At 35.1% G+C, this 27,253-nt stretch overlaps 1 protein-coding gene across 1 annotated transcript in view; it reads right to left on the bottom strand.

Moving 5' to 3' along the window:
• Positions 1 to 10,447: 10,447 nt before the first annotated feature.
• The window catches only part of LOC141429106 (uncharacterized), a 36,584-nt gene continuing 19,778 nt past the window's right edge, over positions 10,448 to 27,253 (bottom strand). Inside the window, exons 2-6 of the mRNA XM_074089307.1 lie at positions 21,729 to 21,895; positions 19,435 to 19,618; positions 17,674 to 17,813; positions 13,246 to 13,465; positions 10,448 to 11,114 (exon numbers count right to left, since the gene is read on the bottom strand). Coding sequence (XP_073945408.1) covers positions 11,032 to 11,114; positions 13,246 to 13,465; positions 17,674 to 17,813; positions 19,435 to 19,618; positions 21,729 to 21,895 — 794 coding nt within the window. The 3' untranslated portion in view covers positions 10,448 to 11,031. The remainder of the gene's footprint in view (positions 11,115 to 13,245; positions 13,466 to 17,673; positions 17,814 to 19,434; positions 19,619 to 21,728; positions 21,896 to 27,253) is intronic.

The following is a 27,253-nucleotide window of genomic DNA, read 5'->3' on the forward strand; positions in this document are numbered from 1 at the left end:
GCTCTACAACCGAATCCTTACTTATAATATTTATAAATTCGAATGCGATTATATTTATTTGCAATGCTTTCACGCTTAAAGTACTGAAACCAAAGTAATGAAATTAGGTATGGAGATAGTGTTGGAGCCTGAGAAGGACATAAAGTCTGTACACGATAAAATCTGGCCATGATCTGGTGTTACTTTGCCATGAATGCTAATTTTCAAGCAACACTTTTTTAAGTAATCAGTGGTTATGAAACTACGTAATACAAATATAATCAGAATAAAAAGTAAGAGCGTCTGTGAGTTTAGCTTTATATATTTCACTGTGCCTAAATTATTTTGAACAGCATTTTTTGATAATCTTCACTCGTTTCCAACTTCAATGCCACAATTGTATTTATATTTTCACAAACTATTTTAAGCTCATCAGGATATCATCTTTCGAAAAAAAATCATGATGTAACTGTTTTCTACTTGGGAGAGTCGGGAATTTTTCTAATGCAAGCACGAAAAGTAGTTTTTATACGGGAGGAATTTTTCTGACAAAAAGGCAAATTCACCAAAGTAAAAACATTTCCAAACTACCTAAATCAAGTCAATTTGAAAAATGTTAGTTAATGTGAAAATATAATAATAATAATTACTTATAAAAAGGTGCTGCTTGAAAATTAGCAGGTACCTGAATTTTATGTAACGTAAAGTTTTAATGAATTTCTATGCTATTGTAAAAATATCAGCTACAAAGCACCTACAACAGAAGATTTTGCACCATGTTTACTCTCCACTTTGCGCACCCTAACGTCATGAACCGTTTCTAATGCAATGTATTATTTAAACCGACTGCCATTTTTTGGGTCCAACAGGTACACAGGCCACGCTTGTTTTGCGAAACGATGAATTCCTGAAAAGGTATTGAGGCGCAAATTATGCGTGAAATGTGGATGGGGACGAGATAAATATAATAGACCGGTCGATAGTGGGGTATGCATTCAAATGAGTCACCTTATATAAAGGCGGTATAACGACCTTTACAATATTTAACGAAGTTAATTTATAGATGAAATCGTCGGGAAATGTGAAAATCCGCTTATCTATTTTTATACCACGTATCTGCACCACGCACGTGTACAAAGTTAAATAAGTTAGGTACTTATTTAATGTAAGTAATAAGTGCAATTTACTCGTAGTTATCCCTAATTTTGTTCTGAAAAGCTATTGTTGTTGAAAAGTTGTCTCTATTAATGTTGACTTTTGTTTGTTTTCTTTAGTTGTTTTTTTTTCAGTTTATTTTAATTAGTGTCTGGATACCTGTAAGTAGTTACAAAGTGGCTCAAATTTTATGGTATTGTTAATTTGTGTACTAGAATTAAGTGTTGTGTTCATAATACGCTGGAATATACATGTCATGTTAATAGATACATATTGTCCGATACAATGCAAATTGTTATGGAAATAAATATACTGAATACTTTTACGAGTATATAAGAAGATTTTAACTTCGTATTTGCTTTATTTCAACGAATTTAGTAGAAATTAGAAGTCGGCTTAAATTGCCACATACCTGATACCATAGATAAACGTTTTTGCACCGTCCCCGATGAAATGCAGTTACATCAATTTTATAATCTACTTAGTTCCTAGATAATTTCAAAATTCACACTCAGTGCATTGAGCAACTCACCAGCCACCAGCTCACCAGCTTCAACCAGGTCTTCTTTCCATGTCGTTGGTGCCATATAGGTATTAGGTTTTGTATTAAACTAGTGAAATACAGTAATGATATCATCAAAATAACTTTTACCTATAACTTATCCGTACATTAATTGTTTTGAGAACAGAATGATAATTAAATTTCGATCACTGCGGAGATTCTGCCCGCAAAATGAAACACAAACAGAGCGGCCGTATGCAGAAGAGATGGATCGCTATTGAAATATTATGGGAAAAAGCTGACGTTGATATCAATATAGATTTTGGAGAAGTAGTCGTTAAAAAAATATATTTTTCACCTCAGCACCTCAAACAGGCAGGTTTTGCTATGAGAAATCAGTGAGCAAAATCGCATTTTGCTCACTCCGTGAGACAAAGTAACTTTTTAATTATTTTTTTTTAATTCTGAGTACAGTGTTGGGTCTACTCACTGAATTCCAAATATTTGAACTTTACTTTGATCTGTCATTTCACTTCAACTCGAAAAAAGCAAGAGATAGGATCAAATTTGTCGATTACAAACTTAAATTAAATTTTTGGTATTAAAAATATATCGAAATATTTCCAAAATGTAAATTTTCCCGATCTTTTAATAAAGTATGCAACCTCGTTGCACGAAAGCCGCTTCTCTTGTGTTTTTTTTTTATAAAAGAATTCCGTATACTGCCTCTACAGTATAATTATTATTTGTTAAATTTAATGATTTATTAACAAATCTATTTATGTTTATGTAATAGAAATCTTAATAAAAATCATATTTAAAGGTTTAATTGTTCAACCTTTTCAATTACCCCGAAATGAGGCTTTTTGCAGTAGTAAAAAATAAGTGTGACATTAGTACAAGAAGTTAAGATTGCATGTTATGAGTATGCGATTTGTATTGTAGCTACTGGACTCTTTTTATGGTTTTAAATGTAATTATTATATTTGATAATAATCGGATTCTACTTAAAAAAAATGTGTTTGTTTTGTAAACAGGTAGGTATATGTGGTTTTATTCTTATGTTACATTTAAATTATGTTCTCGCTGCTGAGGTGAAAAATTGTATGTGTCACACGAGACCAAAGTTTTTTTGCATCTCGTGTATTTCAATCCCTTGCTGATCTCAGGATTCTAACCTAGAATCACTCGCTAACGCTCGTGATTCAATTATAGAATCCTTCGCTTACTCGGGATTCAAAATCAACACTCGCAACAAAAAACAACTTTGCTCTCTTGTTGCACAAATAACTATTAAAATCATTGTACTTCATATTTAGTACTATCACTATGAACCCAATGCAAACGCAGTGTAGAACATCCACTAACGAGATGTATGGACGAACCTTGTTAAAGCCGCGGATTCACAGTGGGTACATGCCGCTTCCAAGAAGTAACTAAAGGTACATGAGGGAGGCCTGTGTGTGGACGTCCTAATATGATGATGATGATAAACTACAATCGCATAAAATCCTTGACATGTTTGTTTTTTCATATTAGTTAAAACTGTTAGACAGATATGGAATGAATGGCTCTAGAACCACTAACCGATTAAAAAAAGTTAATAACAGAATATAATTATCATGGTTACTATCTCTGCTGTGTATGTGGGTAGTTCTCACGAAATCCCGAAATTCGGTTATGACAATAAAATTAAAAATATTATAGTGATTTATATTTTTTTTATATAGATTTTGTAGTAACACTCGATTTTAAGGCTGTTTAAAAAAAATTAAGTGAGGGAATGATGACTTAGGTTAGGGAATGATTTTTGTAGGTAATTATAAACTTTTCAACATAAAAATGCATAATTATTTCGTTATATATTTTGTATTGAATAATAAAATATATCAATTAACATAATTAGGAACTATTGTCCAGAAAATCACAAATTCTCGCATCAAACATGTAGTTGAATGCACATTGCATGTTTTCGCGGCCAGAAATCTTGTGAGGTTATAGCAAAGCAGTGCTTTAAGTTCGTGCAATTTCATTATCATCAGTTCAACATTTGCATGGATCACACATTTGCAAGTGTTCCGTTCTTTGATGCTCGCCCAAGTCACCCAAAAAGGTCGAAATCTACAGCAAGTTGCCAAGCTTACTTGATGTTCGACCGTCGCTAGAAATTTTATGTGCAAATTTTTCAGTGTGTCACATAATAAACGTTTTTGTTTTACTTGTCCCTTTGACCTGATAAAATCTTTCTTTCATGGGCACATCCGGGAGTTCTCATCTTTTTCCAAAAAATCCACAACGTCTTTTTTAACTTTCATATGTTGAGCAATTATTTTTTTCAAACCACTCTTTTTGCATCAGTCATGTTTAAAAAACGGCTTTGCTAAGTGAAGCAGTTTATGCTTCTTTAATAGATCTAGTTGTAGCAAGTATTTTGTTCTTTTTGATGTTTTTTTGAAATTTTTGCACTTGTTTTTCAGTTGTTTAGTAATAACTTCCGACAATAGAAGCTTCTTTTTCACAAGGTCAGGAACTTGTACGTTTTTTAAGAGCGCTGACACTTTAGCTTCAGGAGACGTCTGCACATTCTTGATTTGTCTTTGGTATCTTTTACGATATTTTTCCTTTCCTCTCAACATGTATTTCAGTTTTGCTTGTAATTTAGCTATTTTTGCATATAGCGCTGCTCTACGGTTTCTTAGTTGCCGCCTCCTCCTAGCAGCCACAAAACCCCTAACTTCATTATTATTTTGAATATCCACCTCTATTACGGGTCCTGGACTAGGAGGAGGTGTCTCATCTAGTAGTCTTGTTAGATTTTTACGTACTTTAGCTCTATTATCTCTATATGTCTGGCTATTTTTTTCCAGGTTTTCCTTTTAACACTTCTCTCTCTGCAACTCATGTTTGAAATCAGTTTTACTTGGCCTTTCTCTTTCTTTTTCAGGTATTTCAGTCTTTCTATTTCTCCTAGTACCTCAAAACTTGTAGGGTCAGATTTCATTTTTTCTCTTCGCTTCCTATCATATTCCTTTTTTTTAATTTAGCTTCCTCTTCACTGATTTTCTTTTTTCTTGCCATTATTTGCTCTAAAACAAGAAGTTAGTTAAATTCAAGGGTTTGCTACAGCAAACGACAATAAAAAAGAATTGCAACCCAGTCAAAATCATTATCTCCTTATGTACAATAAAGAGTCTTTGTATTGTATTGTATTGTATTGTCATCATTCCCTCACTGTAAATATATATGAGGGAATGACGATGAGGGAATGACGAAACTAAGCATAACCTAAAAAAACTAGTGACACGGCCATGCATTAAACAAGGTTATTTGTGGAAGTAAACTACTCCCAAAATCCTACTTCATCATGCTATTAACAATTGGGAAAGTACTTACCCTTCCATTTTTTAGGACGTGATGTAATGACGAACACAAATGTCATTTAAAAAAATATGTATTCTACCTCTTTTAACAAAACCTCAAACGCGTACACAAACAATTCGCCATATTGGTAAAATTACAGTGTTGCCAGCTATCAAAAACAAACGGTAGCGTTCACGTTTGAATTAAACTGCGTTCATAAATTAACTATTAGTAAAGTTGTGAGGGAATGATTTAATTTTATTGGACACATGACTTTTTATATATTTTTTTAGTATTATTATCTTAATAAAGAATACATTCATAAATCCATTGTTCGTAGAAATGGCTAATTAAACATTCATCGCTTTTACTTTATTATCTTTTTATTTGCAAATTTAAAAGTATTTGAAAGTGGGAGTTGGGACACAGTGAGGGAATGATTTTAACAGCATTATTATATACTCAATTTTTTTATTTACACATATGACTCAGAAATCATAACTAATACGCTTAGCGACGGTGATGTTTATTGCAGGGAATATTTGCCCCTATATATTTACTACACTTTTGTGAAAACTTGTAGGACAAGAATTTCGGGATTTCATGAGAACTACCCATGTAGTGGGTAATAGCTAGTTTTCCTTTGTTTCAAACCCTAAAAATAACCCGGAATTGTGTAAATTCGAATAAATGCGAAAGAGAGATCCCTCAGGAACGTGAAGGCCGTCTGTTGCTTCATTATCATCATCATATCAGTGCAAGTCAAAATTTGTATTAGTTTCTATGTACTGTATTTGTTGTATGTGTAGCATTATTTTATTTACAAATAAAGATTTTTACTAAACTTTACTTTATTATCTGTAGGAGTCCACTGTTGGACAATAGCGCTCCCCCATGCGGGCCAGCAGGGCTCTCGAAACTCGAAGTTCGTATCGTGCAGCCCCTCTCACACTTATACTATTTAATAAGAGAGCGAGAGGGACCACACGACACGAACTTCTAGTTTTGAGTTTCGAAGTATCCCTGCTGTTGCTTGCTTTGAAAATTTTTCTCTTTACAGTTATCTTATTTCTGTACCCATTGTAGTGCTTTCATAGATCGTAAAGTTCAATGAAAAGTCATCCTACGAATTTGTGAGAATTCTACTGTGTTTGGAGTAACAAACGATAAAATGTTTTGGCCTCAAACAACTTAAAGACGTCTTGTATGTGTCAGTTTTAGATTAAGTGTCATAATATTAAACGCATGTATAACAAGTTCCTTAGCTGTCGTGGTAACATGGTTGATATGTACCTATCAGCAGTTTCCACTCACTGTTTATTTACTGTTCATTGAACGAAACTTAAGGGTAAAAAAAATATGCAACAAATAAACCGTCGCGTCGACTAATGGCAGCTTCTACAAGGAGACAGCAGCGCTTGAATATTTATGTGTTCTTATGAATGGAAAATCGATTCGCAGCGATTATTCACCAGTCCACCTCATTACCGTTCGGATTAGCTAATACACAATTAATTCCCTTTGAGCCCTCAATATGTAGTTACAGGGTTTCTCTTGTACACAGGGTGTGAATGAGTTTTACTGGCGCGCTTGCTTTTATTTTACTGTCGTGTTTTGTTTTACTACAGAGGGGTGAAGTTGCGTAGAATGTGTATTGCGATATACTGAATCTAGCTAAGAGCGTTAGAAATATTTGTGGTACACGGTTGCGATTAAAAGATAATGCAATGTGATACTTCGCAAAAATAGAATACCCCTGTTAGGTTAACAGTAGAGATGTTTCGACTAGTCGGGAAAGCCGACCATCCAGGCATAATAATATTATAGTCGGCGAAAAGTCGGTGACTAGTCGACAAAAGATACCGAATATTAAACACTTTATAACTAGTTGGAAACTATACCAATAAAGAGCACTAGTTCACTGAAAAAAAAGGATAGCTGAACTAGTTTGGCTACTTGACGTTTAGCCAAACTTACTAATAAGGAACCAAAATAATGCTAACATTACAAAACTGATTTTGTAAGACATTATCTAACTTTTAACTACTAGCAGGCCTTAGCTTTGTAGTCACTCAAGCTATATTACAAGCAACATTTTTTTTTTTGTTATTGTTAGCAGTTTTTTTTTCAGTGTATTTGTGGAATACAGCAATATGATAACCTTTTTTATTTTGTTACTAAGACACGAAACAACTCGGCCAGTAGAGCAAATTAATCACTAACAACGTAAACAAAACAAATTTGATAGAACACGAACTCATGACGTGTGACGGAACTAGCTCGATTACACCCGAACTTTGCCGAAACCAATGATCAACATTGCGGACTAGTCGGACACTTCGGCACCGATTTTCGGCTAGTTGTCCCTTAGTAGTCTACTTAGTAGCCTCTACCCACTTCTTTGCTAGAGTGAATCGAGATCTGTTATTTCTAAGAGTTAAAATTCCGGAATTTCTCTAAATCCTTTAGTTTTAGAGTACTATTAGTTATTCTGTGGTTTTAGCGGTTGAGACTTCGAAGTTTTATTTGCGTGAATACACATACACAAACGCAAACTTTCCTATGTACCGATAGCTAAGAAAAATATTAGGTAGGTACCTACGTAAAATGCATCGGTCCGGCGGGACATCGATACTTTTATCGCTGAGAAGAATTCTGTAATTCTCCTCTGACTATATTTCGTTTTTTTTTAGCATTAGAAAAAAGGTAAACAATCTTGACGAGTCTTTTTATTGAAAAACGTTTTTAAAAAAACAGTACCTAACTATTACTTATGGTACCTGCTAATTGTTACTTTTTGCTGTTCCTAATTTATAAAAGTGTTTTTCAATAAAAATACACGTCAAGATCGCTTGCCTTCTTTCCAATGCTAAAAAAAACGAAATATGTCGCGAGGATATAACAAGTTAATCGATAATAGCAAAATTATTTAGACAGCGTCTTTTTTACATCAACAATACTATTATTTAATTCCTCACGATAGGTATAGCTCCCAATATTAAACTTTCTTTCTTCTTATGACAGACAATGTTCTTTGGAAGATTAGTTTGTAGCGAAGCTTACAAAAATTATTTGAGTAGCTGAACATTTTACGATGGATATTAAACCTCCTTTTCTGGCACTTTAAACCCGTGAAATCTTTAAAACTCAATTGCTATAAGTTTTTAAATTTTACGATCCCCTTTTATCGTTTCGCTTTTGTTGAAATTGTCGAGCTCCCTCGAACGCATTCGGCTTGTGAAATTGCTGCCTCCCAAAGGGCTTAGCCGAAACTTTATTAGTGGCGCCAACAAGTCTGTAGGTACCATATAGACGTCGTTGTGTTTTAAATAGTAATTAGTGAATGCCGCTTTTGCTTATTATGTTTTGATAACGCCCCGTTCGGATGCGGAGTTTGGGTACTTGAGAAGTTTTACTGAGATTGTGAAATCTGCATTTCAAAGAACAGTTGTTCAAATTTATTTTGTTGCGTACGGAGCTATGTATATCTAGCAGCCCAGTGATCATTAAGACGTGTTCACAGGCTATGCTAAATATATCTAGTTTGTAAAAGTTATTATTTACTAATAAAATAATACATTGTTGTAGAGGCTGGAAAGTAAGCAATACATGAACGAGTTAGTTTAGTTTTTCTTTTGTGTCATATTTTTTAAACGAAACGAAACGTCATCCTCGTCATGTCTGACCTGCGGTAGCACGACGAGCATGACGAGGATGAATACTCGCGCACGAAGATTTTTTCCCAATTTTCGATTTAGGCGCTGGGTATTTTGGAAATGAAGAGTGATATCAAAAATTTAAGAAAAACTCCTCTGGAAAATTTACCTCTAGTCAACTACAATTTGAGCCTAAAACAAAGACGATCGGGTTGAGGGTTTGCCCTGTAACCTAACCTTTTTGAAAAAAGTCAAAAAGTCAGAACAATATTTTTCATAGATTCATTTCCAATGTGCTCGATAGCCGTGTGAGGCACGAAATCTGTGAATTTTTGCCTAGGACTTTGTCGCGCTACGCTTAAGTTCTGTATCGCATGTATACCAACTATGATCCACATAACGTCAACGCCGAATCGCCTTCTGTGACTAGACGAATGCTGAGATCCCTGTCTCAAAACACGATGGTTTAATTAATTATTTCAATATTTACATATACTAACTAATCCTTTTATAAATCAAATGAAATTTTCTTGTTACGTGTCAATTTATTAATAAGTGCTAACTTTTAGGTAGATAAGAATGTTATAAATTCTTAGCTTCAACAATTTTTATTTAAATCTTTAAAAATTCTTATCTGGGACTCGATTGCCTTCGAAGCATATTTTATTCACCTCGACCTATCGGTCGCATTGCAATGACCGTGGCTGCAAGTATAATGCAGTAGTGCTCTCGGCTATTACTAGCCATAGGTGTACATAGTTTAGCTTAGTTATTTTTATTTTTACTTATTATTGGTAGATATAAAACCAGAACAATATAAATGTCACATCGTAATTTTAACTGTTACTTGCTGTTATTTTCGAATATAAGGACAGGTAAAGTTGTAACTTATTTCTAAAAACAGCGCATTTTTCTTTAAAAAGTTAAATGCTCACGTAATAATAAGGAACATGCTAGTTTTTAAACTCTTTTTAATTTTTCAACTGATATTAAATTTGTGTTCCACTAATATTCTCTGTTATATTCTCAGTGCCGTGTTAATGAAAAACATAACCTGTTGCTTACCTATAATCAAACAAAATCGCCTTCACCCGGATAGTTCAATCGAAGCCTATCAACAACCCTCACCTTTGTCAGACCTACGAACACCGTAAGTAAACAGACGCAGGCTAAATGCCCTCCCTTTTTAACCAATTTATTCACGTTTCGAATCTACATAACAATCGCTTTTTTACAAATCATAATATTCGGAGCAAACAACGAGGACCGTATCAGGAAATTCCCGGGAGAGGCATTCCGTCTGTTGATTTATCCGACGAGTTATTCGCGAGCTTAAATAAAATAATTTTACGGTGTTGTTAAAACCACGCTACAAAAGTAAAATATATTATCCTTCTGGCAGCTACAGGTTGAATTGAATATGAACGGAATTAAGTTACTTTGAAATAAATACTTTTACCCTCACTTCTAATTGACTGTATTCAGTGGGGAGAAATCTACCACAACTTTTTTATTCGAGCTTTTCAATACAGTTTAATCCGATGTACAGATTTAGTTTCCGTCTGAATCTCAAATCTAATTTATTTGGAGCGAGATTGGAATATTTTGCTGGAACGCGCAGCCCGGTTTAAAGGGTGAATACTTACTTGTTGGCACTTATCAGATTATATTCAAATAATGTCCAATTTTCCAAACTGGCTCGTAATAATGGTAATGTTCTCAATTTGGAACAGATGCCAAATACGCCAAGTATGACCGATTGGAGACGGTTTGGAGCCAAGAAAAACCATGTAAATAGATTGTATTTATATTTTATTTACGTATCCCATTCATATGTTACGATAAGTAAAACAAAAACAACAATTTCGTGTAACTGTACAGTATAGTTAAAAAGATGTCGTGCAAAGAATTGACGTTACCTTAAGTAAAAACACAGCCATTAGATTAATGCCTAATTATGTCTATATAGTAAAACTAATTAACGCTCAGGAAAGCTACAAAACATGACATCTTTGAGAAACAAACGAATTTTTCTTACACTTAAATTTCACCTCTAGACACCTCCTTGACAATTAAATAACGTTTATGTGCTTTATACATTTTTACTTTCATTGTGTCAACAATTTGTTAACTTTTAGAACGTACAAAAAATATTTTCCTCATCGATACGCAAATTCAAAGGCATATAATGCTCTTCGCAAGAATGTATTTATACGTTAATGATTTATTCTGAGAGGTACAGTTACATTCGTTCTATGGACATTAATATTTCATTTATTTGTAATTACAAATTTTATAATATAAATTTCGAACGCAGGCTGCGGGAAATGAGGTATCTACACTTACTGCTAATATCACCAGACTGATTCAGATCGATCCTCATAAGCTCGTAAATTTTGATATTACATTGAAAGTCCAGAAGAGGGCAAACAGCGCATTTGCATTTGCGTACAAATTTCCACCTGAAACAGAATAGTGTATATTAATCTCTAAGCGCGAGTTCTACAAACCTAAATAAATATTAATTCCGTATTCCCAAGACGAGAGTTACAAACAAGGTTGTGAACGCCGGTAGCCCCGCCCAGGTGATTATGACTCATAGCCGTTCACAATATTCCTGGATAAACCACCCATACCTACTATGAGTTTCAGTGAACATTAAAATTGAATTTGCTGACAACTTTACTCGCTGCCTACTTTTACAGTTGGCAGCTAAATAAATAATTTTGTGAAATTAAAAAAAAGGCAAGTTATTTTCTGAATCTAGATTTTATTCTTTTGGAGTTTGAGGTTTAAATGTTTTAAAATGAAAACTAAAGTAATCTGTTTCTTGTATGGAAAAAACCCTTTATTTTTAATATTTGCCTGTATGTTTTTTGGCAATAAACATCAGAAGTGCTTTTTTTAAACTAACAATGTACTTCAATGTAGGTAGGTATAGTCGAGTGCAAAACCATGGACTTATCTATCCCTTCAAAAATATGTACCACTGATGATGACTATACATTCATTTTGGTTCTCGTACAGTAACTGCTAAGTACTACTATGTTTCGAAAAGAAATAACAGTTACTACAAGGCGACCAGAATGGTCCAAAATTATGTAGATATGAGAATGTTATTTAAACATCCCCAAGTCAGTCGCTTCGACAAATTTTTTAATCAGATTCTTTTATAACGCGTAACAAAGAAAATTAAATGTTACTTCAAAACAATTTATTTTACTTTGACCGTAGCTTTGAATAAGTAGGTATTTATCTTGAAAACTGATTACGGTCCCGCTATATTTTAAAACAAAAATGAAAGTGTTCCTACGTCATTCATGATCTGATCACCAAACCTTTATTTTACGTAAATGTCAGGACTGTTTGAAGTGCCTGAAATTAAATTATAATTAAAATAACTTCACAAGGGATTGTCGTTGCTACGTGACTGTGGTAGATAATAAGTTTAATACCACATACTACCTTAGGTAGACGAAGAGGCGAGGCGAGGTTCGCCTTTGTACGTATATTTCATTGATTGTCATCTGTGTTTGTTTACTTATTTTGTACAATAAAGATTTTACATATATACATACATTATGGTTAAAACTAACGCATCAAGGTTTGTTTAGAACAAAAGTTAAAATGTAGGTACTTATTAAATTTACTTTGACAAGCACTTATAAGCGATGAAAAATCTACAACATACGACGAACGAATCATCCGATTCGGAAAACGCTGTGTAGTTCTGTGTAGAAATAATAAAACAGCATGAAACTCAGTGAGGTATAAATTTCTATCTATAAAACTTAAAAATCAGATATTATATTTTATAACAACTAGGTAGAGTACCTTGGGCGAACTTATATTATTGTACTCAAAAATACGCGTTTTCTAAGAAAAATCCCACATACCTAGTACATAAGATATTTTTAGAGCTGTTTCCGAGATCCCGAAATAAATAAATTATGCAAAAATGTTACATTTGATATCTTGAATATGTTGGAGCATAAAGTAATAGACAGACGTTCGAGGAAGTTTAGGTAATTGTGACATTGCGAGCGTTTTTACTCGTATACGCTGTTTATTCAAGTTCGCGAACTTAGGTGACATAGCGAAAATGCTCTTCACAAGTACTCCAAGTATCTCGTACGTCTATCTGGTGCTTCAGAGAAGCGAGTTGAGATGTGCTTGTTCAATAGTAAAACGCAAATTTTCTCTGAAATAACTTTATATAAAAATCATCATATATACATATATGTAAATAAAAATAAGGAAAATACGAACGAAATAAGTAGGTATACATTCTATCTATTTTTAGAAAAATGTAATTTAGCATGGACTTTCTATGGCCGTCGTATTATATATGACGTCATAGTACATGAAAGATCTCTGTGTCGAATTATCAATTTAAAACGTCCACATCTTCGTATTTTTAAGATATTAAAAATTCTTCCACTACTCAAAAGAATAAAAATATATTTGAACAAATAAATGCTTGCACATTCTCTATTATAGGTAGTACACAGCTCCACTTCGCTCCACATCGATGGAAAAACTACATCTACCTCCCCCCCCTCCTCCCGTATCAAATAATTCTATGCAACTTACCTTTATTAGAAACAAATTTCGACAGCTGCGTTCTGGAATAGATGGTGATAGTGGCCGTAGCGTCGCGCAAGACGGGCGGCTCGACCATTAGGATTGCTTCGCAGCGCAGCCGCAGCGCGCCGTTCGCGGCAGGAGGCACGCGCACGCGCAGCACGCGCCATGACGCCCGCAGCCCGCCGGGCAAAGGAGGGCTCAGCTCTATGTGCTGCCAGGGTTCCGGCTATGACAAGAATACAATCATACAGTAGCCATTACGTTACCTTGTGTTTTGCTTACCTTGGAAAATCTATCTATTTTACCTACTATACCTACTAATTATACCTATTATAACTACCTATTTTGTATGCTGTTTCTGCGTGTGGAGTAATAGAGTATCAATTATTCAAACTTTCACATTTTTTAATAGGAAGCGGCAAGAACGCATTTGTTGATACGGCACTAATAAGTTTCTCCTAGAATAGGTAAATATTTATAATTCTAGTAACGTTATCGCAAAAGCAACATCTCCATTATCATTTTGTACCAAATAGATATTTAATTACAAAAAAATACCTACCTACTTATTAAAAGTTGATGTTTACTGCTATCTAATCGTATTTTATTTAATGTTTTCATGTTTCCGTCCGATATCCAATTATTTAAAATTTTACCATTTTTTTTTAAAGGTAAATATAGTTCGGGCTGGCTATCGAATCCAATTCCTTGATAACCCCTGGCTCATGTTTACCAAAAACATTACGTGTATACGTAACCATAGCAAGCAATATGAATATATCTATTATCAATCCGCAGGTAGTCTTATGTCATGTAAATGATCGCAGTCAACATTCCCGTGGTCGCTAATCTACCCAATGCCAAATTGCCATTCGATACCGCGCAGATTAATCCTAACGAACAGCGAATACGAAGCCGAAACAGCCCACATTCTAACTGAAGAGTGCACGGTCTATTCAAAGCTACATCCACTAAATTCCTCTGGCCTGCATAACACTACGAGACGAGCCTGCTAGTTGCTACCAATATCAATGCTACGGTTTTAGTAGCGGCCAGTCTAAAACCACTTAACTGAAGTAGAATTTCCTTAAATACTCTTACCAAAAAGCATGAAGTAACATTAAAGTTTCTCGAGCACTTTCTTATCTTTGGAATTAACGGATTCAGGGAACTGGCTGAAGCATTTGACGCAAACAAGAGGTATATTAATACGAGTAGGTATACTAGTGAAAAGGAAATAGGGACCAAATTAATTTTAGTGGTAAAATAGAAAATATAAATGCAAATAATTACGATTGTTATTAACATTCCTTATCTAAGTAAAATAATGTTTTATCAATACAATACAAATAGGTACACCCCAGGTCAAAAGTATGCAAACAAGCTTAAGTATATGACAAATTGACAATAGAAAACTGTGATTTTATTTTATTTGTGATTCGAAAACAAAAGAGTAAATAAGGGTTCCTTGTTGACTACGGAACCGTAAAAATGAGAATAGAGTATTTTTAAAGTAAATAACTGAAATTATCTTTAATAAAATTGTTAATTCGACACTCGTAGAAAGAGACATTAAAAAGGTCGATTTCTAACTTCTCCCAAATTTATATATTTTTTTACTCTTTTTATAATATATTTTTCGGATGTTTTAATACATTGGCTGTAGTTTTAATCTTTTGAGGCCGCCTTAAGTAAGTTTTGTGTTACCAATAGACAATAATGGATGGAAACATAAAAACAACTTTGTTTCCATAGTTTTGGCCGGTACTGGGGTGTACCTTTGTTTAGTTAAATATACCAGGTGAAAATTTAAGCGCGTAATAAATTCAAATTGGGATCTTTATTTTCTTTTGACTACAATACTTTCATTGTAGCATGGTGCGGGTGACAGCTGTCAATATCACAAGACTAGAGAGTCAAAGTGTCGAAGTTTGAGTCGAGAAAACTAATAATTTAAAATCTTAATCATAATTAATGTCATCATTAGTCCGATTATTACGCTAATTTTGATGAGAATATTAGTGAAATTCTAGGTTGGAATATTATTTGCCACTTAAGTAAGGCTAAACGGAGTTTGCAAGAATATTCGTTACTTGCCAATTAATAAGTACCGATATAACTAAAGATCCATTAGGTCCCATCACTAAACGTTACTTTACATGCATATTACGTTTCTTTACTTAATTGTGCTTTGAACTTAATTAATTGATTATAAAAATCTGATAGCTTAAATTTATTTCGTATAACATAGTTCTTTATATGTTCAAACATTTTACGCCAGTCATATTCAGGCTACAACTGAAATATACTTCCATATATTTAGACCGCAGCAACTTTTTTTGAGTAAAACGAAACGTTCATCAAGTGTCACCCGCACCATGCTAGAATGAAAGCACTGTAGTATATTTATTAAAGTTCATATTTTAGAACAATTTTGGTTCGAAACAATTTTGGTTTGGTTTGGAAGCTCTGAATTTCTGAATATTTAATAAACATAGTGTCATCACACTAGATATTTAGTAAATTTTCAGAAATTCAGAGCTTCCAAAACTTTTTGGATAGGTGGCCATTTGCATCGCCTTCGCAAAAAATAAAAAGTCAATTAAAATAATTAATTATTATTTAATTTTTGTAACTTTTGTTTGTAACTATTATATGTGTGTGTTGAATGAAAAAAAAAACATTGTCTCTTTTTGTAATGGTACAGTCGCCTGCATTAATATCTGACACGTCCTACCGGCCCTTAGAAATGGCGTCGTATCAGATATTTATGCATGCTTTGTTGTGTCAGATATTGGTGTTAGTGACTGTACCTAAGTGTTTTAATATAATTATCAAATTACATACAAATAAAATTTTATATGTAATTAATGACATATGTAGGTAGTTAATTGTAAATGTGATAAGTTTTGTTCCGTGTAAACAAAACTCAAACAAAACAAAAATACATAATATAATAGGTACTTGAATTAGGTTCGGTTACAACTGTAGACCTAGCAATGTGGTTATTGTGTACCTTAATTACAATAATGGGCGGGAAAGGCTATGTGATTCCCGCAAATTGGTATTCTGAATTCCATTACTAGAATAGTGAGTTAACAGGGGCAAGATATCCCTTGGGTTCGCACTCGGCGTGTAAGGGCTGAATGTATTTGATAATACTAGCCTTTGTCATGAGATGAATATTTATATAAATTTTAATACCTATTAATCTATAAAAATAAACAAAATCTTTACAAAGAACACAGTTGTTTAGTTTGGCAAGGGATGAGTGCGAGTGTTTGGAGCATTGAAAATGTAACGTGGAGAATTTGAAACGCGTCAGCGTTTTGTGTGGTGTTTGTGTTATTGAGGCCTGTGTCTGTGTGATATTGGTATTGTTTTATGTGGAGGGCGAGTTCTGGATGATATAATAATAATAATAATAAATATCATGGAACACTTGACACCAATTAACCTAGTCCCAAACTAAGCAAAGTTTGTAGGTACTCTGGATACTAGGTAACGGATAAACATACTTATATAGATAAATACATACTCGTACATATTAAACATTCAGAAGAAACATTCGTATTATTCATATATATAAAAATATCTACCCCGGCCGGTAATCGAACCCGGGACCTCAAGCTTCGTAGTCAAGTTCTCTAACCAAGTGGCCATCGTCTACCGATAATATAATATTATATTTACCGATAATATTATATTTGTCGCACAGACGTATCTGTGGTGCACGGTAACAGGGGAGAAGCAAGGTGCCTACGTTACGTTTTTCTCTACCCTCCTCCCCTTCCCTAAACGTTACGTAACACCCAAATTACCATTTTTAATTAAAAAGTTTTTTCTTAAAAGTGCTAGCCGTTTTCTAAATTTAGTTATATTTTTTTGGGCATACCTAGTTGCACTGGCAAGTCGGTATGAGAGCATTTATAGGCCGCGTACAACAGCTGATGATGCGAATCTCCCACTTTTAAACTAGTGTAAACTTTTTATAAAAAAAAACTGTGATGTATATGCGTTGTCCAAACCCCCTCCGGTCCTGTATCGCATCATCGCATCGTAACGTTTCACAAGAAAAATATCGTTACGTGTGTACGTAATACTTGAACGCTCCCTTTGCCATCAAGGAAATAAGTATAACTGTATACTCATGTCCCACTGCTGGGCACAGGCCTCCTCTCAGAACAAGAGGGCTTGGGCCATCTTTCCCACGCGGGCCCATTGCGGATTGGGAACTTCACACGCACCATTGAATCGCTTCGCAGGTTTGTGCAGGTTTCCTCACGATGTTTTCCTTCACCGCAAAGCTCGTGGTAAATTTCAAAAAACTCAGAGGTGCGAGCCGGGGTTCGAACCCACGACCCTCTGCTTGAGAGGCGATAGGTCAAACCACTAGGCCACCACGGCTTGGTACTGCTGTAACTGTATACTAACCTTTTGTAATTCGTTGTCGATGTACCAATTAATGTCCGACGGAGGCAGCGAGTAGTCCGTCGTACAGTTGAGCAGCATTTGCTCCCCCGGCTTCACCAGCTTCGGGGCCCCAATTATGACCGGGTCCTCGTCCGGCATAGCTGCAGGTAAAATTCATTTGAATAAATCAGAAAGTTATACTAGCTAAGTTTATTACTAAGTTAGCTATGAAAATTGAAGGCGAATAACTGGCAAGGATAAACCCCTAAAGAGAATCGAGCCATTTAAGAATTTTAAGAGAATTTTCTTTTGAGCATCGTTAAGTTTCAAGTTGAAACAATGGATGGAGACGTAATTAAATCTTAAGGCACTCAAGGCGGGTGTCTCGTTACTGGTGGAATCAAAGGAATGACTGTGTTACCACAGTACGCGGCGAGGGGCGGTGCCGCGATCTTTAATGGAAAATTACTCGTAGATCCACCGAATTAATTACAAATTGTGTGTTTACAGTAGGAAACAGTCACTTATTATTATTATAAACAAACTTTGTGACCTAAATGTTGAAATAACATTGAATCACCGCTCCTTCAGTCTGTAATATGATTTCTTAATTTTAATAAGAATGCGGAAATTGAACGAATCTGTATTTACGTTCTGTTGGTTCGAAATTTGAAATAGGTAAATTATCTCCAAGATTGGAACAAATGTTACATAAAAGCCTATTTCATAAATACCATGAAATTGTTCTTGGAAAACAAAATGATAATGAAAATTATAATTGCTTCGCAACCGCCGCACGCGGCGCCGAAGGACGCGAGGGTTTTATTTTTACGTTTTCTCACTTTCATTTAGATTTAGATAAGCCATCTCTGCATAATAAATTACGGACTATCGATTTCCTAAATAGAATAAAAAACATAAATAAGCGTCTTAATGTCAGTGAGCAGCCAATTACAATGTTGAAAATGGATTACTGTCAAGTGCTTCGTTTTACTTTCTTAGTAGATTTACATTTCCTAAGTAACTTAAGTTTTTTATCTGTACCTACACACAATTCGGTTTTTTTTTTGGGTTATAATAAATATTATGATTGTTTTTTGGAGTATTTTTGTATATTTTATTTCAACTCCAAATTTGTTACTTTTACAGGTATATCCCGTGAAACCATATCGAAAATACAAACTGAAACATGGATGCACAGAAAAACCAGAAAAAGAGACCAGCACTGGGAATCGAACCCAGGTCCTCAGCAATCCGTGCTGCGTGCTATAACCCCTACACCACTTTTGGACAGGAATCTAGACACGAATTTTTCCTATGCATACATCGCTGGTTGCTTATTTCTACTATGCTCCTTAAGCAGCAGCACTAGCGACATCTATGTTTCTTCGAGAGACGTCACATTCTATCGGAAGTAACCGCTCAACCAGACAAGAAAATAATAATAATATACTTAGTTATCGTCTAGTTAGATTTGAAAAGTACCTATGTCAATTGGTTGGGTCCTTAGCCTATAGTTAGTGTATGCAATCTAGCCTAAGGCTATAGTGTAGCCTATTAAGTTTTTTCGTCTTGGTTACCTGAAGTCAGATTCAAACTGAAAGGGTTTTGTTACGGTTTTGTTAAACATTTTCAATCTCCAATTAATTTTTAGGTACACCAGCTCTTTGTTTCCCCCTACTCTTGATCCTAGTGATGCCGTCTCTGTTTATTTTATTCGATCAAACAGAGATGCCATCACAGACATCACTCGGGACTTAAGTCTACTTTCCAAGTCCTCACCGACAACAGTCATATGTTTCGTCTGCCTCGCTATCAGGAACTTTGGTCCTTCCGTGGACACTTCGCAGGTGTACGCCGCTCGCGTTGCTTCGGGCGGCGGCATCACTCGCACCACACATGAGTCGGTCTCGCAAGCCCCTCCTTGGACCATGATGCCTGTCACGTTGAACAGCCGTATCTGCGTCTATGGAAGAAAATAGTTTAATTAATACTACACCTGTAAAAGAGTAACACGACTGGAAAAAACGCACGTTTTGATTTGGTAATGGTACGGTGATGCCTATCATAATTGCTAGTTTGTAGTAGGTAGTCTCCAAACTAATGATCATACGCTATAATAATACAAAAATGTGAACGCACTCAAGTACATGATATTTCATTGGTGATAGTATCTATTACCAGGCTTGGCAATCGCTGTACTGTCACCCACATTCGGGACTCAGGTGGAGTTGAAGTCATATATCGTGCTCCAAACGTTAAATGGGAACAATAGGGCAATTGATGAATGAGAAGAAACTGTGCGCAAAAGAAATACCTAATTAAATTTATATCGCAGATGTGCCTACAAGAATTGAAAATCCTATTTATACAAATTTAAATGGGTTACATCTCTTTAGCAGTCTCTGTGTTTAATTTCATTTACCGTCAGATGTGGTTATAACTTTCCAGGTCAACTTCACTTGGGTTGCCGACTTTTTTTTATAGTACAGGAGGAAAACGAGCAGGCGGATCGCCTGATGGTAAGCACAGTAGTTGGACACCTGCAACACCACAAGAGTCACAAGTGCGTTGCCGGCCTTTAAGATACGCTCTTTTCTTGAAAACTTGAAGGTCATATCGGTCCGGGAATACCGCAGGCGATAGTTCATTCCAGAGTTTTGCTGTGCGAGGCAGGAAATTTTTGGAAAAACGCACAGTAGAGGACCGCCAACCATCTAAATCGACTAGCTCTTTATCTACCCCCAGTTAGATTTTTGCGCGTTCTCAAATTTCCTTTTCTTAGTAAAATAATTACTAAACAGGTTCTTACTCCGAAATATCCAGAAAGTACACCGTAGGTACGTACAAACCAACAAATAAACAAAATTTATCACTTTATTATATTGGTTGAATTAAACGACAAATTATAGAATAGTTTGTAGATGACTGGTAGATATTATCAATTACTAATGGCTGCATTAACAGGGGTCATCCATAAATTACATAACACGTTTAGGGGGGAGGGGGGGGGGTCAGGCCATTTGTCACACACGGCTTTGTGCTTATAACTTCTAAATTGCATTTTACCTTTTTATCAATATTCCCAGATCTCAAAACTTCTTGGTCTCAAAATACCTACATTGCAGAATGCCTAATTTTGTTATTTTATAACACCGGAATCTTGATATGGCTGAATTTCAAAATACCTTAGTCTCATAATACCTAAACCTCAAAATCACTTTCATGGCAAAACAACATATGCTTAAAACAACCAAAAGTTTAAATACCTAAATTTGTACGTTGAACAGGAACTATACTAAAATTCAATAATCAACATCAAATTTCTCAAACACCACCCGTGAAAAAAAATAAGGCATTTTGCCGTGTGGGTGTTTTCGGTTTGAGTTGTTTTCATATTTTATCATTTCTGTAATTCGGTAATTTGAATGAATTGTGCATTTCAATCTTTAGGTATTTAGAGAATATGACATTTTAAGTGAAAGTCATAATGAATTTCGTTTATTTTAATACAAGAGACAATTTGACATTTAGGTATTATGAGCCCATGGTAATTTGAAAATTAGGGGTATTAGTGATTAAAGCATTTTGCAAACAAAGCCATTGGTGTGTGATGTACTTTTTGGATGACCCCTAACAACTACCAGGCACAGTTGACCTGGACCTGACCTCAGGCAAACTGTTTACTTTTGCTTATACAGAGCTTGTGTGTGGTTACTATTCACATATATGTATCATTCGCAAATAAAGAATTCCATTAGTACAAATTGCGAACACATCTTTTTAAATCTTGCTTTATTCTTCAGCGCTTAAAAAAATTAAAAAGTTGTGAGAAACCCTAAAACCCAATCTTAGGTTAGGTACTCAGAAGCAAGAAAGGGCTATTCTATGCAATCCTTATAAAAAAATCTCTGACACTTCATTAATGTTTGCAAGATTACTCCAGTTTTTGTCAAAAATCATTAGCTTATGTAGGACATACAGTCGCTATCATAAAAATCGGACCAGTCTTAGCGCTCAAAATTACCTGGAGGGCTTGAACCCTAACATTGTTACTAGCTCTAAATTCAGCTTACCTTTTGCGATGGGTTGTATCGGAATATTTCGTGCAAATCTCTATACCACTTCACAGAGTGAAGCTTCTGGTCGTCCATTTGGAAGTGGCAGCTGAGCTCTGCCGCCCGCCGCGGATCCGCGTACAACGGTACTTTGAGCTGTGTTATTTCGTGTGCCGATGTTATGGCTGTAGACAAGAAAATTAGACGTTATTATCTCATGAAAGTAAAACCAATACCTTGTTGATTCTTGTCTCTAAGTACTTTTAATGGGTAACCTATAGATGGAATTTTAGATGCTCGAAAATTAGGGACAAAGCTATGTGAAATCATTTTAGATCAAAAGTGTTATTTTCTGCTTGACGTGACTTTGAAGATAGACAGTATGACAGTATAGATTCAAGTGACAAAACAAAATTATTTGTTCGTCATCACTTCGTCATACTCAAAACTAAATTACACTTTGTGTATATTTAAGAGGCAAAATTGTATTGTATAACTCTTTATTGTACATAAAACATATAAAAATAACAGTTAACAAAGCAAAGAACATAGTACAAAGTCAAACTAATCCCTTAAAGGGATCTCTTCCAGTTAACCTTTCAACAATTGAAAGGACATCAGAAACTGGAGTAGACACTACACAATAAATAAATTTAGTTTTGAGTATGACGAACAAATAACTATGTTTTGCCGCTTGATCCATCCATACCCTGGCGTTGCAGATATTTATGGGCGGTGGTGATCTCTTACCATCAGGAGACCCACTTGCTCGTATGCCATCCAGTCGAATAAAAAAAAACAAAAAAAAACTGTCTACTTATCTTCACTTTCAGTCACGAACACGGAAGAATTAAGATTTTGGGTAGCTAAGGTTAATAATAGTCACCCCCTTCTCATTCGTCATTATAATATTCAAAAAGACACTAGAGGTGAACAAATTATTATTAGATCCTAATTTTACACAACGATGCTTTATATTTTACATGATTCTATTTACTTTGATTAAATCTACTCAGTGTAAACTGATTAACCAATTAAACTTTCAAACGACTTGTATACGAATGTCACTAGTTTTAATATTCCAATTATCTCGGATAAAATTATTGCACAAATAACACCAACGTACCTACTTACATAATTGCTTAATTGGTGTCACTGATGAAAATAATTTACACCGAAATATTAATTAAACTCAATTGTTCCACATCAAAATAACACCTGTTGCTTGTGCAGACTAAGTAAAGTAAAACTTGAAATAAGAACTTTTATATTGGAATAAATTTTATGCACGGCCCGGCCATGAAATGAAGAAAGTTTGTTAGAATTATTCGGGTGTTGTTCCTAAAGAAAATAGTAGAAAACTTGTGTGCTAATAAAATTATGTTTTATTGTTATGGTTTTGTTAAAGAGCTTTTGCTATCTCACTTATCCATAATATACAGGGTGGAAAGATCGAATGGCACATAGATGGCAACTACCTTAAATATTGGAAATAGCACATTCTGTGTAAAGAAGACTCCTTTAGGTATTTTTAAAAACAAAATAATTCTGCATTTATGCAATTCAACATTCAACTTAGTCAATACGTATTTTTTCACACATTAATTTAAAATGTTGTTATAAACAGTAAGAGATGACGTTCTTTTATATCTTACTGAAAGCACTTCTTATAATAATAATGTTAAAAGCGACTCCATCGTACCCCTAAATATCTTAGTAAATCCGCTAACCGAAAAATCAACCGAAGTAAAACTTTACTGAATACCGTGGACTTTATCGTGCTTAATATGTTTAAGTAGTTTGTTCGTGCTCGCTCACCTTGTTGCTTGTTTGCCAACTTTTAGGTATTCACGCAACTGCTGTCAAAGATATTCTGAGAAGTTTGTTTGCAAGGTGTTCATTCTTAAAATCTTGTCAGCTCAGTTCAGAGCTTAAATGTTATTCTCTTTTCTGATTTATGATTTGTAAAGGATGATGAAAATCATTAATAATTGAGTATTTTAAAGTCACTTAATTTCAATGAATTAGGTCCCACTGCCATATTTCTAACCGAAACTTTTAGTAAATCGGAATTTCAATTCAATGTTCGCATCAATGTTGCGTGGTATTGGTGATAGTTGGGTTTGTGTCTTTGTGTGTGTACTTACAGTGTGGAGGTGGAAGAGATACATATACACACAATGTGTTGCTGTAATAAAATATATGCAGGGCAGACAGGTCGCAGTTTTAATGCTAGATTTAAAGAGCATGTTTTGGCGTACCTAAGAATGACCAGACAGATCATGAACAACATTTGTTAGAATCGAATCATTCTTTAACGCTGGTTTAATAAATGAAGCAGCCATGATTTGAAACTTTACACGATCTACTCGTATTAGGTATTGTTTCGCGCTATAATAGCGTCGCATGAAAATCGGTCAAGTGCCGCGCGCGCCCGAAGCGACCACGTTCTAGTCGCCCCTTGTGTCGCCTTTAAATAGGTAAATGACACAGTGGATGAGTTAACGCTTTTAAGCTTTCGCGTTTTTTCTAGCCATCAAAGCAGAAAGTTTTGTAAAAGTTTAACGCACTCGTATACAGTGACTATTGCTGCATAACTGTACTACTACCAAGTACTAACTATCTGGGCGCGTTGACCCGAAGTGGGTATTGGCCACCAATACCAGACTATACCATTATTTACGATATTGGGCCAACTCTTGCCACCCTTTGACCCCGAGATCCGAAAGGTCTCTCTGGACCTCGTCCCTCCAACGGTACCTGGGAAGAGAAACCGGTTGCAAGTATACAAGGTGGTAATTAATATATTGAAAACCTCTGTCATCCCAACAGTATTTTTAATAGTAAATTGGTTTATTGTGTTTAAATTCAATTATATTAACCATTCAAAAAAAAATTGTAGGTATGCTTTGTTAGGTCAGTAACTCTACTTGATTTCCAACTCAAATCTACAGTCATAATTTATACTGATTATCATGGATATATCATCATCGACTGGTATATTGAATTGCCTTTTACGAAGCTACTCCGCTACCACAGCTACGTCTGTGTGTGCTTCCAACATGCAAGTTTATAGTCCATACGGAATTCCAAAAGTAACGCCTAAAGCCAAAATTTGCATAAGAACTTCATTTTCCAACTCAATACCAATTTTGCTTCGTAATTTTGATACGCATTTCGTAATTTTCAACACTAACCAAATTTTAGCTTGAGCGCAAATAAAATGCGGTCAGTAGAAAGTATATCACGGGAACCCCGTAATCTTTAACCTAAACAGAGAACATTAAACTCAAATTGCATAGCGGTACGCGAAGTTCAAAGGACTAGCTGAATTGGTTTAAAATTATGACAAATTGTGTACGGAGCAAACGTGGTAAACGGACGAAGTAAATGTTTGCTCGCCTCAGGGGCTCGGTCCTCGTAAACACACGGTTAATTCACACGATGCTGCCATCATTAAATTTGCCCGACTTTTTCACGCAGCCAAAGAGTTCTCAAAGGTGACCCTTTGAACTTGTTGATGAAATGTGTTGTGAAGTGGGGCGATGATTGTAAATACGAATTACCCGCCTTCAAATAATAAGTTTTCCAATAAAAATAAGATTTTATTAAAATATCTCGGCATTCTTACGATGTAACGCTGAAAACTTTTGATTGATTCGCTATTTCAAATGGTTTATCTACTTTCAAATCGACTTTATTTAGTTTATGCATATTACGAGTTTGTAGTTAAAGAGTGGTTTATTTGGTCATGACATATGAGAGAAGATACCATAGTGCGAAACTCAGTAAAATTGCACTCTAAAATGAGTGTGTGTTATAGTTCACAAGTTAGCAAACAACCAACAAATATGCGTACGCAGTGCCATAAACATTCACCTTTTATTCAAGTAAAACTTTCATAAACCTTGAAATTCTCAACTTACTACAATTACATTTCTGATGCTTTCTCTATGCTGATAACCAAGTACCTATTAGTTTTCTCTATGCTGATGACCAAATATTACTTGCGTCTTCGGCCGAGGAGTTGCAGGAGATGGTAACTACTATGAGTGGAGCTTTTGTTAGAAAGAGAATGAAGATGAATGTAAAGAAGACGAAAGTGATGGTGTTTGAAAGAGATGAGACAGTGACAGACTGTAATATCGTGATTGGAGATGAACAAGTTGAACAGGTGAATGAGTTTGTGTGTCTGGGTTCAAGGTTTACAAGAGATGGAAAGTGTGAGAGTGATATTGAAAGAAGAGTGAATGCAGGAAACATGGTGAAACGAACTTTGCACTCCTTTATGAATAGTCGGAAGGTGTCTAACAAGGATCGTTTGGCTGTGTATGGAGGGGTGTTGGTTCCGACACTCATGTACGAAAGTGAAAGTTGGATATAGCAGAAGAAACATGAAAGCAGAATAAATGCAGTTGAGATGAGAGCGTTAAGAAGTATGATAGGAGTTACAGGATAAGAAATAGTGAGATAAGGAAACGTTGTGGTCTGAAAGAAGATGTAGTGACAAAAATTGAGAAAGGTATTCTGAGATGGTTTGGCCATGTCGAGAGAATGAATGAAGAACGATTGACGAAAAAAGTGTATGAGGCGAGTGTGAATGAAAGTGTTGGAAGGGGTAGACCTAGGCGGACGTTTCGAGACCAAATCAGGGATGTCTTGAAAAAAAGCCAGGTCAAGAGTACCCTAAACTGAAGAACATGTATGAAGGGAATAATGAAAGTGGACGAAGCGAAACAAGTATGTAAGGATCGTAGCAAGTGGAAAGAAGTGGTCTCTGCCTACCCCTACGGGAAAGAGGCGCGTGATTATATGTATGTACAATTACATTTGATGGTTTGAATAATAACTGTAATTGATAGTTGGCTTGTGACCCAGATGACGTGGTTTGTGTCATTTTAATACGCTTGTTGAGGCAAGAACTACGAGGGGTTAATACTTACTTAAATAACTATCCACCCTTAATCACGCTACAAACATCAAGCATTTTGCTTTACATTGCTTCTTCGAATAAACTTAAAAGTGTAATAAAAATTAAAAATAATTATTTTTAAATCGCTGAGATAATGTTGTTCAGTTTGAGGAGCATGATATGTTTTAATTATTTGCTCATATTACCTGTAATATGGGGTGTGGCCTGCCACACCCGGTATACTAATTTAGCTCCTGAAGGAAGTCCATAATTATCCAAATAGTATGAAAATGAACTGATATTGAACCGAAAGATGTCAAAAGATAAATAATTAATTACGCGAATTATTAATGTTTTTGACGTGTACGAGCCAGGACTCATGTTATCTTAATCTTGTAGCTCACGTTTCTATTAGAACATGAGAATATTTCACCGTTCTAGGAATATCCGCAGGTCACCTTTGCCGTCGTTATATCTGGAATCTGGATCAGCTGACTAAAAATACTAAGTGGATACACTTTATATAAGGCAGCTCTTTGCGTTATGAAAAGAAGTTTTCCTAAGGAACACTTGCCTTATTTATAATGTATACTTCCTAGGTCAGGTTACTAATGTTGTTTACAAATGTAAT

This window comes from Choristoneura fumiferana, chromosome 6, assembly GCF_025370935.1.
Source record: "Choristoneura fumiferana chromosome 6, NRCan_CFum_1, whole genome shotgun sequence".
NCBI lineage: Eukaryota > Metazoa > Arthropoda > Insecta > Lepidoptera > Tortricidae > Choristoneura > Choristoneura fumiferana.